The 16,891-nt window shown below is 46.6% G+C and overlaps 2 protein-coding genes across 4 annotated transcripts in view; one reads left to right on the top strand and one right to left on the bottom strand.

Annotated features, from left to right (window-relative positions):
- Positions 1-3,100: 3,100 nt before the first annotated feature.
- ISCU (iron-sulfur cluster assembly enzyme) lies at positions 3,101-9,866 on the bottom strand. The gene is made up of 5 exons (XM_003832526.5): positions 9,735-9,866; positions 8,076-8,189; positions 7,038-7,148; positions 5,201-5,279; positions 3,101-3,645 (listed from the first exon to the last, which is right to left on the bottom strand). Exons 1-5 carry the CDS (start codon positions 9,846-9,848, stop codon positions 3,560-3,562), a joined length of 504 nt encoding a protein of 167 aa, XP_003832574.1. The 5' UTR covers positions 9,849-9,866; the 3' UTR covers positions 3,101-3,559.
- A 1,425-nt stretch (positions 9,867-11,291) lies between these two features.
- Positions 11,292-16,891, top strand: part of SART3 (spliceosome associated factor 3, U4/U6 recycling protein) — a 38,954-nt gene continuing 33,354 nt past the window's right edge. For 2 of the 3 annotated variants that reach the window (XM_034934410.3, XM_008957960.6), the window contains exon 1: positions 11,308-11,620. In XM_034934410.3, the coding sequence (XP_034790301.1) occupies positions 11,309-11,620 (312 nt within the window). In that variant the 5' untranslated portion in view covers position 11,308. Of the gene's footprint in view, positions 11,621-16,891 lie in introns of all 3 variants that reach the window. The other variant, XM_003832528.6, reaches the window with a different exon arrangement.

Below are 16,891 nucleotides of genomic sequence, written 5' to 3'. Positions count from 1 at the left end.
TTGTGTTGACTGTACAGTCATCACAGATGCTGCATCTCGAGGACATGGTCGCTTCCTTGACTACCTCTCCTGCCTCACAGGCTGGTCTCTAACTGCTGGGCTCAAGCAATCCTCCTGCCTTGGCCTTCTAAAGTGCTGGGGTTACAGGCATGAGCCACTGTACCTGGCCAACAATGAACTCTGTGTGCCATGTGCTTTCCATGTATTATCTCATTTAATTGTCAGGTCTACCTGATCAGGTAAGTACTATTATCGTTCCCATTTTGCAGATGAATAAACTGAGGCTTGGGGAGGTTGAGCCTTTCGCTCAGGGTCACACAGCGGTAGCCAGCATTTGATTCAACACTCCAAGCTCACTCCACTCTGCCCTGCTGCTTCCTCCCTGGGTGGAGATGATCTTCTCTGGGGAGGTGGCCTTTTGAGGGGTTGGCTGATGTCATCTCGGAGGGTGGGGAAAGCAAGCACACAGGCCACAAAGAGCCATTGGCAGGGGATGTGCTCCACGTCCATCTTTGGTTGGGGCTGGAACTCATCTGTAGGGGCCCTCTAACACCACCAAAACTTGGTGGGACCTAGAAGTCGTCTCTTCTGTCGTGAGGATAGACACAAGGTCTGCACTCTTGCCTCAAGTTCAAAGGGCGTGAAGTATCGAGAAGTGTGCCTCATTTGTTTGTCTTTTTAAGAAAACTCATCCTAGGGCCAAGTAGTTTTTACAAGACAATGCTTAATGTGAGGTTCTAGAACTGTGCATTTGGATGTGGTCCCGGGTGGCCCTGGTCCAGGAATCACACTTAGGAAAGGTTACATCCGAGATGTGGTCATAGCTGTAGTGTGGCACTCAGGAGAGGGTGGGAGGTGGGCAGAAGACCTCAGCCAGAGCTCAATTCTACCACTTCCTAGCTGTGTGCCTTGAGGCAAGTCATTTCACCTCTCGGAGCCTCTGCTTCCCCATCCATCCATCTGCCCATAAACCCACCCAGCCCATCAGGTGATGCCAGTGCCCAGGCCCCACCTCCAGAGCATTGGATTTAACTTGGCATCAGGATTTAATTAGGCTCCTGGTGGGAGCCAGGGTTGGCGTGAGGGCCATGGTGCTTGGCAGCCAGTTGGCCAAGAGAATGCATCAGGCTCAACCTGTGTTGGTTCAGCTTCTTCATTGAATGTTCAAGGCACAGGTGAGCCTCTGATGTGCAGTTTGAATCCCTAGTGTGTTCTGCCAGGAGGGGTGAGGCAGAAGAATGGGCTTTGGGTCACTCAAATCAAGCCAGTTGGCCTGAGGGTCAGTTGGCCTCTTGAGCCAGTGTCCTTGTTTGAATCAATGCCCACCGCAGGCAGCTGTCATGAGAATTAACTGAATTACAGATGTAAGGGCCTGGAACAGAGCACAGGTGCTTGACAGACCATTTTAACTTATCTGTGGAGGTTTTCCATGGACAGGTTTATTTAGAGATGCTAAGACCTATTTGGAGGCTGCAAAAACCCCTAGACTTGAGTTCACTGAAGGGCACATGATGCCCTCATGTGGCTCAAACTAGATTTGTTTGGGGAAAGAGTGTCTTTAATGCGAATTTAAAAAATATCCATTTGTTTTAGCAGTACAACCACGTTTAGAGACTTGGGCTCTTCTGGGAATATTGCTTTGTTTATAAGCTCCTCCTGATGTTCAATTCTGAGGATGTTCACTGGGACAGAAATGTCTCATTTAAATAAAAAAACTCACAAAGAAAAGTGGTGGGGAATTGTGGTGGTGCCACATGTAATAAAGAAGGGAGAGACAAGCTCAGTCTAGAGGGACTGTGAATTAAATTGCAGAACATGCCACACAGGACAATTTTACATGGTTCTACCCAGGGTTCTAATTTGAGATTCCTATAAAGGCCCTGGTCTGTGGCTGCCTTCACAGACTACAGAAGGAACAGTCTTTGAAGTTCTGTGCCCTCCACCAGAACCCAGAGCATTAAAACAAAAAAACAAAAAACAACAACAACAAAAAAAACAAGGGAGGTATATTTAAGAGGCAGCCAGCCTATACCTGAACAAAAAAACCACCACCAGAAAAAACAAACACATCTTACTTTTGAAGCTGAACATTTGAGACTATGGCAGTCAATATTTCAATAACCCATTTTCACTAGAAGATAGGGCATCCTTTATTGAGATTTGCATGACTATGGGTAGCTAAAAATAGGGAGACATCAGGGTAGGAGGGCCCGTGCTTAGACTTATGCCCAAGCCAGGGATGAATGTTTGTTTGTTTGGCTTTGAGACGGAGTCTTGCTCTGTCTCCCAGGCTGGAGTGCACTGGTGTGATCTTGGCTCACTGCTACCTCCACTTCCCAGGTCAAGTGATTCTCCTGCCTCAGCCTCCCGAGCAGCTGGGATTACAGGTGCGTGCCGCCATGCCTGGCTAATTTTTGTATTTTTAGTAGAGATGGGGTTTCACTACCTTGGCCAGGCTGGTCTTGAACTCTTGACCTCGTGATCCACCCGCCTTGGCCTCCCAAAGTGCTGGGATTACAGGTGTGAGCCACTGCGCCCGGTTGGATGAGTGTTTTTTAAACAACCTTAGGTGTACTATGCAGGTACAGATAGTTCAGAACGAACCACTTAAGATACTACATCTATGCAGAACACAGCATTCAGAAGTTTCTTCCCTAAAGTTTGGCTCATCTACGACCACAAAAAACCCAAGAGGTTCTTAAAAGTCAGGGGCTCTGGAATTACCTGCCCAGACAGAAGTCAGAAACTTGGGCCTAGAAATCCGCATTTTAAACTCATTCCCGAGGTGCTCTTCATGTATCTGGTCCACCGCTTTAGGGTGCCAAGCTAATGCTTTTTAGATTTGAGCAACCAGTGAAATTACAGAAAGAATCTTCAAGACTTACTTTGAGCTTTCAACTACTATCACACAAAGAACAATGACAAGCGATAATCATCTCCTTTCATCCTTGTTCCAAAAAATATTACGTATATTTGTCTTTGTTTGCTTGGAGAGCTGTGTATGTCACTGCGGTCCAACCTCTGGGAACCCCAAGGGGCTTTGGGCACCACTTCAGGGTGAATGATGGGCCCAAGAGACAAGGCTTACTAGAGAACACCATCATCTTCCATTATTTTATTATTTTTTATACATATATATATATATATATGCGCAGATCTGTTTTATGTACAACAATTGGTTCTATCAAATATTCAGACCAAGGCATTCTACTGGTAATTTCCCCCCAAATCAATTCAGGTAAAATTAGATACTTATGCACTTCACGGGCTATCAAAACTTGCAACTTCATTATCAATTTCAGTTCTGAGGTCATACACACAATTCAAAATATACATTAACTAGGTTAAGGCGATAAAAGTGGGCTGAAAGAAACCACAGGATTCAGAACAATGAAACTGTGTATTTTGCTTGCATGAGAGTCATAACGTGAACAGCAAGTATTGTGCGTATCTCATAGCTCTTCAGTGGAGAGGAAGCGGCTTCTGAACATCTAAGGTGACTGCACAGCAGGTGGGAAACAGCTGGTGTGGCCTGCTGGAGGCTTCGCCGAGGGAGGGCTCATTTCTTCTCTGCCTCTCCTTTTTTGGGTTCTTGTTTCAATTTGTAATCAGCCAGGGCGGCCTTGATTGCATCTTCAGCCAGCACTGGAAGTAATGGAAGGAAAGAAGCCTAAGTTTCTAGATGTGAAAGAAATGGACTTGGGAATAGAATCTTTAAGAGCTGGGAGGAAGTGGTGCTGGTGGGGACTAATGGAGTAACCAAGCCAGAAAGCTGGGGTGAGGAGTTGCCGGGCACGTCAGCAGCTGCTTCCTGAGCTGAGTTACTCCTGCGGGTGATCCTGGAGACAGACTAGGGTTAAAAATCTGTGATCCCAGGCTAGTTCCTTAGCCTCTTTGACCCTACTTTCTTTTCTATAGAACTGGGATAATCATGCTTTTCTTGCCAGGATAGTGTGGGGACTTACAGAAGATGTCTGACACATAGTAGGGACACAGGAAATGTCTTGCCTGCTCCCATCAAAGTCTAGCTTTGGACAAAATCTTGTCATGATAAAAAAGTTGACATGCCCTTTGGAAAAAAGATTATGTCAATCTGTTGATGGGATGGCATTTGCCACATCACCCTCTAGTGATCGAGAGTTTGACCACTTTTATTTAGGAGTCAATATTCAAAGTGAGGCTATGGGGAAAATAAAAACAGAGAGCTGGAATGACAGCAGAAAGCAAGCAAATAACAGAGAACATCAGCTAAAGGTTTCAGTACCTAAAAAGGCCTAATAAAAGGGCTGGGGATTTCCTGAAACCATGTGAAAATGTTTACAAGTGATGACCTTTCTTTATGGGTACTTAAAATTCCAGATCAAGTGGAAAGAACTTAGGTCTGACCAGGCTTCCTGAAGAATGAGTTAGTGTGTCTGCCCCGGCACCTGGCTCTTCTGCTGTGAGTATTACCTTGGCAAGAGGCCTGACTCTCTGCTGATTTTTAACTAATTTGGTTAGTAAACCTCCATCGATGCATTAAGGCTAATGTTTCTCATTCCTTCTTTCCCTGAGAAGGTTAAGAAATGATGGAAAAAGCATTAGATTTAATACAGAGACCAAACTGGAAAGCCAAGTACAAGTCTTAAGGCATCTGGGCTTTTTTTTAGGATAGCAGGGAGGGGGACATTGTACAACTGGGCTTAGTTGTTCCATATATACAGATGCAGACCCCGACAGGAATACCATCCAGACAGGAAGTGAAGAAATACACAGGAAACAGGATTATGGCGAAAGCTGAGTTTTCTCCTCTGCTGGAAACAGCACAGATTCTGAAATCAAAGATTGGAGCTTAAATTCTGGCTCTTCCACTTATTAGCCATGTGATGTGGGCGTCTCAACCCAAGCCTTAGCTTCCTCATCCATAAGAGGGAAGTAATGACATCTACTGTGCACTCAAGGATATTTGTGAGGTTTAGAAGTTACGCCCATCAAGTGCTCAGTATGATGGCTGGTGCATACCTCCTTCTGGCATGATTCTCTTAGGGATGAATGTGAGACCATGGGGGCTCTAACCCTCTGCAGGTTATAAGGACAGACTCATGAGCTCTAATTCTGAGGGTTACAAACGTGGGCTCCATGATCTAAAAGGACTGTTGCAAACCAAGTTGAAATTACTGCCAAATGTCCCAGCTGACTGGTATGGAGAGCAGAGACTTACTGGAGCAGTGCAGTTTCACGGGAGGAAGGCAGAGCTCCTTGGCGATATCTGTGTTTTTGATAGTCAAGGCTTCCTCCACCTGAGAGGCATAATGGAAAGATGGGCAGTTTTAGCAACACTTTATCTTGTGAGGGCCAGACAATAAAAAAGGGAGGCCAAAGAGGCTCTCAGGGTTGGTGGGGATGATTTCTGTTTAATAACTCAAACGGCTAAGGGTCTTCTCAGGACTCCCACTTTATCAAAGCTGCAGCTGGGATTCTCAAGCATGAAGTACACACAGCTGCACTGCCTGGCTTGGGTAAGCAAAGACAGCCCAGACACTTCTCTAAGTCAGGGGTGGAACCTGTGAGAAGTCTCTTAGGGATCTGCTTGTGGCCTGTAACAGGAATCTTTTCCTTAAAAGGTAGTGATTTCCTATGCTGGTTTTGTGAATATCAGCTTCTCCGATGTCCTCATACGAAATGTTAGCCTAAATCCTTTTGACTAGAAGTGCCGAATGGCATCAGAGAGGTTGGGAAGATGTCAGGTAAGTAGCACAGTGGCAGTGGCACAGCCGAGTCAGGCTGAATGCTCTCTTTGGTGTCCCCTTTGCCTATAGGAGCATCTCCTCCAGATCAACTAAAGAGGATGCCTGGGGTCTGGTTGACAGCCCTGGGGTATAATGTGAGGCAGGCAGATCCTTGCCCATGTAGAACAGTGCCCCACTGCCTTACAGAAAACCAGATTTCCCAACAGCCAGACTCTTTGACTATGTCTATCATTCAGTTTCCCAATTCTGCTAACCCTTCTTGGTTGATTCAGGTTCTGCTCCTGAAACTCAGATGGGAGATCTCAAGGTTAAAGAAATGTCCTCTCTCCCATTTTCTGATCACAATTCACAGTCCCCTAAGGGCCAGGTTCTGGGAGCAAAAGTGCCTTGTCTCATTTCTCCCTTCACCTGAGGACAGTTCCTGACAAATCACTTCAGAGCTACCTCCTGCCACAGCAGGTTAGGTCTGAGCTTCCTGGCCCGCAGGGGCTTGCCAGCCAGAAGGCCGTGAGCCATAGGAAGCAGGTGGCACGTGGCCTGGCAAACTGCTCTGCTGTGGAGCTGGCCAGCTTCCAAGCATGCTCCTCTGTGACTCAGCTCCCTGAACCTGGTCCCTTGGGGCAGCAAAGATGAGTGCCTTGCTGGTTGGCTTTTCTGAGAGGTTTTGACAGCAACTGGATTTTAGAAAGTCCAGCTCTTCACTGTGTTTGGGACCTTTGACCTCTGCAGCTACCAGGGAAAGACACTTGGGAGACAAAGGGATGAAAAAGAAGTTCTAGCTCTTTATTATCTCTGCCTTTAGAGGGCTTGCGATCAGCCACCTGGATCACTGTTCTGATTTCATTGTTCACTTTGCCCCCACCCTTGCTGCCTTTTTGATTATTTAATCCCTCTTTTAACACAGGCTAGTTTATTTCACCAATTCTTGAAAGCCACCTAGAACCCTTCCTGAAACATGAGAGGAAATAAACAAGAAAATAACTACCTTATAACAACTCTCTGACTTGAGAAATTATAAGAGCACTGGTAACCTTAGAGAAAGCCAAAGATTTCTTTTAAATTCTATTTTGTTAGAGGGACAGGTGAGGATCTTTTTTATATGTAATTAACACTCAAACAAACAAAAAAATAAAAATGATCAACAAGAAAAAAACCCAAACAACACCTAGTAGAATGATCCATAATTCCCAATTTGAAGAAATGATAATATAATCAACATCTGCATAGGAGAAATTTTAAAAATTTAGAATATTAAAAAAAAATCATGGTTACTTGTTTTTGACCCATTAGATTTGTGAGCCACCTTACCGTCTTTCCTTTCACCCATTCAGTGGCTAATGAGCTGGAGGCAATTGCGGAACCACAGCCAAATGTTTTAAACCTAGCATCCACAATCTTCCCCTTTTCATCCACTTGAATCTAGAAAAGAGACAAGAGTTAAGTGGTGAGTCCTGGGACCACCCTCTGGAACCTGGCACTCACGAAGGTTCACCGGGGCCTTCCCCAAGGGCTTTGGGCTTGCTTTCCACACTAAGTGATGACATTAATTACTGACTTTGCCTTGTTTCAAAGAGCTCAGTGATGAAAAGTGAAATGCAGGGACAACTATCCAGGCCCAACTGACAAAGATCAGCTGAAAAATATGTCCCTCCACTCCAATATTCTTTTGTTTTGTGACTCTGGCCTGCATTTTGGCTATGAACTTCTATTTGTGGAAGTCTGCTCACAGCTGCTGGGGCAATCTGCCTCTTTAAACACTGACAGAGTCCACAATAAAGGTCTCTGGTTAATACTTTTTTCTTGGGCAGCAGATTACATTTAGTGGTTTCCTCCTGTTTTGTTTCTGTATTCCAAGATAGGTATGAAGACCTCTGGCAAGCTGCCCACTCACCATGAAGCAGCAGATTGGCGCTACAACTACAGTTTACCCAAAGCACTAGACACTATTTTCATGTTTCCCCCAATCTGGGGACAGGTTTAATTTACTGTGTTTCTTGTTTCATTGGGGACTGCTAGCTCACTGGGATTTTCCTTTGATCAGTAAAATTCACAAAACTCTTTAGTTGGCTGAAGTTGGAATTTAAACTGATACAGTGAGTACAAAAATGAGATTACTTTTCTATTTTGGAAAAAGTTGGCATAGTACACTAGCCTAGCAGGAGAGCTACGATTGAGGCCCTGCTCCAGTCATATCTAACATGGACTCATCCCATCTCACAGGAATGGAGACCAAGTGAAATGCTTGGAGATCTCACAGGAATAAAGATGGAGACCAAGTGAAATGCGCAAGTGCTTTGTAAACTTAAAGGGATTATTGTTATCACTATTAAAAAACACTAGCCATACCTGTAATTTCATTACGTCACCACATGCTGGAGCCCCCACCAGTCCAGTTCCAACATTTTTAGATGTCTTGTCAAGGGACCCCACGTTTCTAGGATTTTCATAATGATCAACAACCTAAAATGAGAGGGTTAAGATAAATCATGTTCACTCTCTATTGGTACTGGTCTCTGGTTTGATGGTAAGCTCCTCGGTCAGCATCTTGAACCTGGCAGGCAATCACTAAATACCAAATTTCACCTGAGTAGAAAGGTCTACACTCATGTCAATGAGAACCATTTGTGACCCCCAATTCCTTTTGTGTCTCCTCTACAATACTTCACAGATTTGAGATACCTAGAAGAAAAAAAAAATCAGTGAAATCCATGTCTTAGTTCCATAGGGTTTTTACAAAAATACTTGACTTTCACCCACCTACATCACCAGACTTGGGCTCAAACAGCAGTTTTGTTATTTTCAAATAAAATCCATCCTCAAAGGATGATTACTATTTAAAAATTCTAAAAATAACCATGGCCCAGGGAGGGAAAGCTTTCTTAGAAGCCTTAAGGTGACTGTTACACAGGGAACAATGCTATGGAATGTGTACGTTTATGTGTCTTTTAAAATAAAAACAGTGCCATTACCGTATTTCACAGCCTGTCATCACCCTGGTGCAGCAGCGCACCCTGGCTGCTGAAAGGCTGCTAGTCCAAGTTTCTTCAGGGTGTACCCTCAACAAAACACACCCCCGGGAGGGGGAGGAGTGAAGAAGCCCTTGGAGAAAGGGCAGAAGCCAGATCAGAATAAACATCCATTCGAACTGGCACAGAGAAGGCCTTAATAACCTTGAGGTTTGGTTACTGGTTAGTAGTAAGCACGCCGATCTTCCAGTCCCCTTTTCCCCCCATCTGACTAAGGATTTTGACTCCAAGTAAAAGGGACCTCAGGATAGTATCTAATGTAGGGGCCTTTTGTGCCACGTTGATTTATGGCATTCTTTAGTTGTTTCTCGAGTGGGAGTCTCACGTCTGGGGGACTTTGTGCCACCAGACAGCAAGGGGCTGCAGACTATGAATCTATCCCTCCTTCCCCGCCAAAAAACCCCCCAAACAAAACAAAAACATTACGCATGTTGGTTACAAGCCTGACTCCCCTATGCACTTCTAAAGCAGTAACAGAAACGGTCTCCTCGTGCTGGGGCCTATGTGCCAGGAACCATGCCAGGACTCCACGCACAGTATCCTTTGTAAGGGACAGCTGAGAGCCCCCCATTTACACCTGGGGAAACAGGTTCAGAGAGGCGCAGTGACTAGCCCAAGGTCATCTGGCCAGGGCAGCGGAGTGGCTGAAGCCGGAGCCCGCTCCGGGGGTGTGTCTGTCCCTGGACTCAGAAAGACAAGTCCCAACAGGACCCTGCCTCCTGGGCTGTTGGCGAATTTAAAATTGGGACGCACGAAGTCGCGGCCAGCGGCGGGGCCCCCTGGAAGCCGCCGCCCGATGAGCGGTAACTGTTGTTTATCAGTTGCAGTGAGCCCCACTGCGCAGCAAGGGAAAGCGAGTCAGGGCAAAGACGTAGGAGGGGACAGCTCCCAGTCCTAGCTGCGCAGAACCCCGCGGCCGCCCCTCCAGCCCAGGCCTCCGCCGAGTCGGCATTCCGCGCGTCGCCTCTTTTGTCCCTACCTTCTTGTGATAGAGTCGGGCCGGGGCCGACAGCTCCCGGGCGGGCAGGCGGGGGCTCCGCAGCAGCAGAGCCGATGCCGCCCGCCTCAGACGGCCAGCCCCAGCCGCCGCCATCTTGCCGGCTTGCGCCTGCGCCAGTCCAGAGCGACGCCGAGGGGCGGGGCGCGTCTGCGAGTCGGCTCCGAGCTGGGAGCGCGCCTCTCTGTCGTCACCGAAGCTTTGCGCCTGCGCCTTACCGCTCCGTGCACGCGTCCGCCTTCTGGCCCCGCCTTGACCACGCCTCTCGGGGGCGGGCGGGGTCGGGAGCGGGAAGGTCTGAAGTCGCTGGAGGGCTTGTCCTGGGTGCTGGATTCTGGTTGAGACAGGACCTCAGGCTTCTGCAGTGTGGGGCTCAAGTTCGCTTTCACAAAGCCCGCTGCGGGAATGCGGCGCAGAGGAGCACCGAGTCCACTTTTCCTAACCCTATTTTGCAGCTAAGGAAGCCGAGATTCAGGGCAGTTTAGTAACTCCGTCCAAGGTCGCTAAGGACTTATGTTCAATTAGAATTCGAACTTGGGTAATCCTGGGTTAGAATCCTGGTTCGGTTCCTTCCTGGCTGTGTGTCCCTAGACGAATGGTACCGGCTCGCTAAGTCTGAATCTTCCCTTTTGTATTAATTCGAGGACAATTGCTTCATCATGAAGCCAGCATCTGTGTCGAGTACCTATGTGTCAAGGCGCTCTACTAGACCCGGGGATCCAACGGAAAGCAAAACAGACATAATTCCTGCCCATTAAGCCTGCTAATGAGGGAGCAAGGTAGAGATAGAGACACACACCAATACTTTCCTACCTCAAAAGTGGGAAGCTTAAGAAGGAAACGAATACCATGTCCTGATTGAAAAAAAAGAATATGTCTATTTTTCTCTCTAAACAGCAAACTCAATTTATATGTCAGTGCCTAGCAATTAAGAATTTCTAAAGAAATGCGTATTAATGTAATTTACTGTTGGTTTGCAGTATGTGATCTTATAAAACCGGAAAACTCACGTGTATTTAACGTCTACTAGGTACCAGACGTTTACATAAAGGGGAGGAATCTGGGAAATGGATTTTTCTCTTGAATGGTGAAATCGATCCTTCCCCGAGGACCTGCAGTTTTCTTTGCGTTTGAGGCGCAGTTGCTGGGGAGAGTAAACCCAAGCGCCAGGTCACACTAGGCGATAAGTAAGGCATTTAATCGAAGAATCACTTTGACCTTCTCAAGATGGCGCCAAATTCTTCACTACAGACATCACTCTCGCTCCATGACTTCCTCTATGGCTTCCACTTCCTGCCCAAAGACCCAACTTCTGTCCGAAGTTGTGGCGGAACGCATGCCATTATAATGAGTTTTTTTATCTGGTGGGAGCTTTTACAAGGGTATAAAATAATGTGAATTTAGTGTATGTGGAGATTTTCCCGTTATCTAAGTTCCCAGTTTCTCTTTCAATGGCAAGAAAACGGGCTTTTGATAAGGCGCGCGCCGCGGGCAGCTTCTGCCTCAGCGGGTCTTCCGCGGCCGCGGGAAGACCCGAGAGTCATTAGAAGCGCAAGATGGCGACTGCGGCCGAAACCTCGGCTTCAGAACCCGAGGCTGAGTCCAAGGCTGGGCCCAAGGCTGACGGAGAGGAGGATGAGGTTAAGGCGGCTAGGACAAGGAGGAAGGTGTTATCGCGGGCTGTGGCCGCTGCGACATACAAGACCATGGGGCCAGCGTGGGATCAGCAGGAGGAAGGCGTGAGCGAGAGCGATGGGGATGAGTACGCCATGGCTTCCTCCGCGGAGAGCTCCCCCGGGGAGTACGAGTGGGAATATGACGAAGAGGAGGAGAAAAACCAGCTGGAGATTGAGAGACTGGAGGAGCAGGTGGGCCCGGGGGTGGGCAGCGGGCATCTTCCAGTCTTTCAGGTCCTCGGGTCCCCATGTCCTGGCCCGCCTCCCTAGTCCTCGGCTGCGATAAAGCCGCCAAGGCTGCAAACCCGCTTTTCGTGACAGTAGCTCCTGTCGGATTTGAGTGCTTACTGCCTGCCCATTGCCTTGCAAACGTTATCTCATTGAATCCTCGCCACGACCCTGTGAAGGAAGCCCTGTTATCTATCCCCATTTTACTGGAGGAAACTGAGGCTCGTGGAGGAAAGTCTCTTGCTCAAGATAACACTTTCTGCAAGTCAGGCCTTGTACTTTGATCCCATTCCAGAACTCCCACTCTTAACCACACGTCCAACAGTAGAAATAAACTCATTCGCAAGAGAGTGTTATTTTGTTATGTAGGAATGACGGCGATGATGAAACTTGTGGTAAGAAAAATATTGACCGCGATGGTGATAATAGAAATGGAAAGGTTTCTGGTTCTGGAGGTTAAGGCCTCAGTTCTAGCTATTCAACTCTTGTATGTGCTTGTAAGAATTTCTTAATTTCTCTCACCCTCTCGACTTCCTTATCTGCAGATTGGGAGCAACAATTTCTGCATAATATAATTGTTGTAACAGTAACCATAGCTCAGTGCCTAGCATCTAGTCATAACATGGTCTCTCACTTGTAACCTTATGAGGTGGTGATATCTACTGTATAATCCAGGATCTCAGCAGGAAATAGGTGGCACATTTAAATTAGGATGATCTGAGAGAAAGTCAATAAAGGTGTGGGTAGGGAAATCGGGAGTGAAAGTTTAGTATCCCATGGCTGATAACTCCAGAACCTGGTGTCCATCTTTGGGCCGGAAGGGGTGAAGGGTGTGATCTGAATTGTGTGGAGAGGGCACCTGAGACCTGCTGATAACTTTGTTCAAGGGAAGCAGCCCCAGTTTCCTGTCAAGGATTGAGGTGGGGGAAGAAATACCCTGACCTCTCTTTCTTCTTCCCACCAAACTTCTGCTGGTGCCTCCTGCTGGGCAGACCCATCTGGAAGCTGGAGAGCCAGGAAACCTGTACATGAGGTCTATACTCGGGGACACAGGGCAGGGAGGAGAGGGTAGGGTGTTTTTTGGAGGGGGCAAACAGAAGAGATGGAGCACATTCTCTCTTTTTTTTTTTTTTTTTTTTGAGACAGAGTCTCGCCCTGTCACCCAGACTGGAGTGCAATGGCACCATCTCGTGTCACTGCAACCTCTGCCGCCCTGGTTCAAGCGATTCTCCTGCCTCAGCCTCCCCAGTAGCTGGGATCCAGGCACGCACCATTGCGCCCGGCTAATTTCTGTATTTTTAGTAGAGACGGGGTTTCACCATGTTGGTCAGGCTGCTGTTGAATTCCTGACCTCAGGTGATCCACCCACCTTGGCCTCCCGTAGTGCTGAGATTACAGGTGTGAGCCGCTACGCCCGGCCCGCATTCTCTTTTTACAGATGAAGAAACAGAGGTTCAGAACAAATGATGAAATGATTTCCTTTAAGTTATTCATAGTGGGATTTACACTTAAAATGTGGACTAGATGCCACACTGGATGTGAAATCACTCAGTGAATGTGAAGTTGCTAATCTAGTTTACTCATTAAACCTTACTGAGTGTCAGTTTCCTTATAATACTCTCTCTGGCACTGATATTTTTGTTATGAGATAGTGATGTCATCCATTGGTATAGCTTGTCCCACCCATTACATCTGATTGTCAGAGGAACCTGTTGGGGTTGGCAGGTGGTTAGCATTTCTACTTTTTTTTTTTTTTCTTTTTTGAGACGGAGTCTTGCTCTGTGGCCCAGGCTGGAGTGCAGTGGCACGATCTCGGCTCACTGCAAGCTCCGCCTCCCGGGTTCATGCCATTCTCCTGCCTCAGCCTCCCGAGTAGCTGGGACTACAGGCGCCCGCCACCAAGTCCGGCTAATTTTTACTATTTTTAGTAGAGATGGGGTTTCACCGTTTTAGCCAGGATGGTCTCGATCTCCTGACCTCGTGATCCGCCCGCCTCCGCCTCCCAAAGTGCTGGAATTACAGGCGTGAGCCACCGCGCCCGCCCTCTACTTTTTATAAATAAGTGTGCTGAAGCTAATTTAGTCTTACTCATTCAGCAAACACAGCGTGACACTGGGTACCAGATTGACTGTGTCCCTGCCCTTGTTGATGTCATTTCTTCAGACTGCTAGTCCTGGGCCTTTCGATGAGCCTATTCTGTGAGGTGGGGAAAGAGAGATTTGGGACCAGAGAGGTTAAGTCCTTGGTGAGGGTACACAGCTTGCTAAAGAGCAAGAAAGGGGAGAGCAGAGGTCTCTGGCCACTAGTACTCTGCAGTTGCCTGTCCTGCCACAGATCACCAAGGATGGGGTGGAGTTTAGAATGTGACCACACAGGATAGGACCTGGCAAGTGATGAACTGAAGACCCTCTGGCCTTATCCTCTTTGTCCTGTGGTCTAGAAATGGACTTGTCCAGTTTCTCCAAGCCTCCCACCCACCTCATCCTGATCCCACAGCTGCTTCTTCCTGCTGTAACTGCTTTTATGGCGGAGCATAATGATGAATTGCTTCCAAATAGGTCTGTGAGAAACTTGGCCTTGCCATATTTGAGAGTTCTGGTTCTCATCCCTCAGTGTTTATTTATTTATTTTTTTTGAGAGCATCTCACTCTTGCCCAGGCTGGAGTAGTGGTGTGATCATGGCTCACTGCAGCTAGGACCTCCCAGGCTCAAGTGATCCTCCCAGCTCATCCTCCAAAGTATCTCGAACTACAGGCATGCACCCCCACACCTGGCTAATTAAAAATATTTTTTTTTTTGTAGAGATGGGTTCTTACTATGTTGCCCAGGCAGGTGCCGAATTCCTGAGCTGAAGTGATGCTCCTGCCTCAGCCTCCCAAAGTGCTCGGATCACAGGCGCAAGCTACTGCACGTGGCCTTGATGATATTTTATGGAAGCTGGCAGTTTGCTGTGGTATCTGTCTAACAAAAGCAAATATTTTCCATTATATGTGTTTGTGCGCTGAAATTAAAAGTGGCACTTCATGGTGGCTTCGGCAGATTTGTCAGTGCAGCAGTACAGAGACTATGGCTTTGCAACCCTGAACCCAAGCCTTCCATTGAGTAGTGGAAAGGCCTTGTACAAGTTATTTCAGCTCGCAGAGTCTTGGGTGTCCCAGTTAGTAAAATGAAGGTTGTAATAGTGCTTTCCTCATGGGACTGTTGTGGGGCATGGCACAATGTGCGTAAAGCGCCTGGCACAGTTTGGCGCATAATAGGTGCTGCTCCATTCTCCCTTCCCTGCCTTTGATTGCACCAGTTGTTTTCTTTCCATCAGTCCTCTCTATTATTTCTCCCCCATTCTAGTACAGCTAGGTATAACACATTTTTCACATTGCTAGGGAGTTAAATCAGTTAGCAGATCATTTTGTGATTGGTTAAGTTTCCTTTAAAGCATCTATGTTGTTAATCCCAGCTACTCGGGAGGCTGAGGCAGGAGAATCGCCTGAACCCGGGAGGCAGAGGTTGCAGTGAACTGAGATCACACCACTGCACTCCAGCCTGGGTGACAGAGCAAGATTCCACCTCAAAAAAAAAAAAAAAAAAAATCTATGTCATTAATGATGTTCTAAGACCAGAATAGACCAGCATATGTACTCATTTATCAGTATAGATTGAACTATGTGGAAATAGCTCTTTTAAGTGCATTTCAGTATGTATTTAATATATGTACTTTCAGAGTACTTGTCCACATATAGTATCTTCATCATTTTACCCTAAAAATCAGAAGTTTACACCAAAAGCCACACCTTAAAAGTCAGCTTCTTGACTTTAGCAACTTTTATACCTTTTTCTTCTGCTGATCTACACATGGTGTTCATGTGAGGGGCACTTGCATGCATAGATATTAGTGACACTGACTAGCAAGTGCTCTCCCACTCCTGTTTGTGCTCCGCAAGCACACTCTAGTGAGTTCAGACTGGTGATGTGGTGGGGAGAGCCTTGAATGTTCTTTAATGAAGAAAGTGTATCCTTCTCAAACTTCACTTCTCAAACATCCCAAACTGCGGTTACTTTGTGTGACACACTTGATAGGTGATTTTGAAACATCAGTGTGTCATGATAGCCCATTTAAGAACCAGAGCTTTAGCCCAGCTCTTTCATGGTACAGATGAGGAAACAGAACAAGTGGGGATTAGAACACTTGTGTCCTGATCTGGTCCAGTGCTTTTCAGCCTATCATGTGATCATCGGATGAGTTCAGCTTGTCAGGTTTTATGAATCATAAGCAGGAGAACATTGCTAAAAGTCTTAAGATTTAAAACTTAGAGATCATGTTCTTATCTGTAATTGATTATTATCTTTTGGCATGTAATTTGATAAATACAAAGCAGTTCACATCATGTACAAGAGTTTCTCACCAGATGCAGTGGCTCACACCTGTAGTCCTAGCATTTTGGGAGGCTGAGGCAGGATGATCCCTTGAGCCCAGGAGTTTGAGACCAGACTGGGCAAGATGGTGAGACCCTGTGTTTACAAAAAATAAATTTAAAACATTTAGCTATGTGTGGTGGCATGAGCTTGTAGTAGCAGCTACTCAAGAGGCTGAGGCGGGAGGATCACTTGAGCCTGGGAATTTGAGGCTGCAGTGATTTGTGACTGCCACGGCACTCCAGCCTGGGTAAGAGTGAGACCCTGACTCAAAAAAAAAAAAAGAGAGTTTCTCAAAGTCACTGTTTTTCAACCTGGGGGTCACAGTCATAGGTTGTGAATTTATTTTAGCTGAAACAGCAAGTGCCACCTGAGCCATAGTGTTTTTCAACTGCATGGGTCTGTTTTGGGCTCTCTCTTCAGTTTGTCTATCCTGTGCCAATTCCACTGATTAACTTATTGCTAAGGCTTGCTATCTGGTAAGACAAATCCTCCTACCTGCTTTTTTTCTTTCCTTGCAGGGTGTTCTGGCTCTTTCATATAAATTTTAGAATTATTTTGTCAAGGTCTGTGAAAAACCCTGTTGGTTTTTTAATTTGAATTGCATTGAATTTATGGATTATTTAGGGGAGAATTGACGTCTTTGCCATAATGATTATTCTAACCCAGAATATGCATATAACTCCATTCGTCTAGGTATTGAATATTCTTTCTATTTTTGAGACATGGTCCTGCTCTGTTGCCCAGGCTGGAGTACAGTGGCATGATCTCAGCACACTGCAACCTCCGCCTGCTGGGCTGAAGCAATCCTTTCACCTCAGCCTT

This window comes from Pan paniscus, chromosome 10 (genome assembly GCF_029289425.2).
Source record: "Pan paniscus chromosome 10, NHGRI_mPanPan1-v2.0_pri, whole genome shotgun sequence".
Classification (NCBI taxonomy): domain Eukaryota; kingdom Metazoa; phylum Chordata; class Mammalia; order Primates; family Hominidae; genus Pan; species Pan paniscus.
The sequence above is the reverse complement of the archived record's forward strand: the minus strand, read 5'-3'. Positions and strand labels throughout refer to the sequence as shown.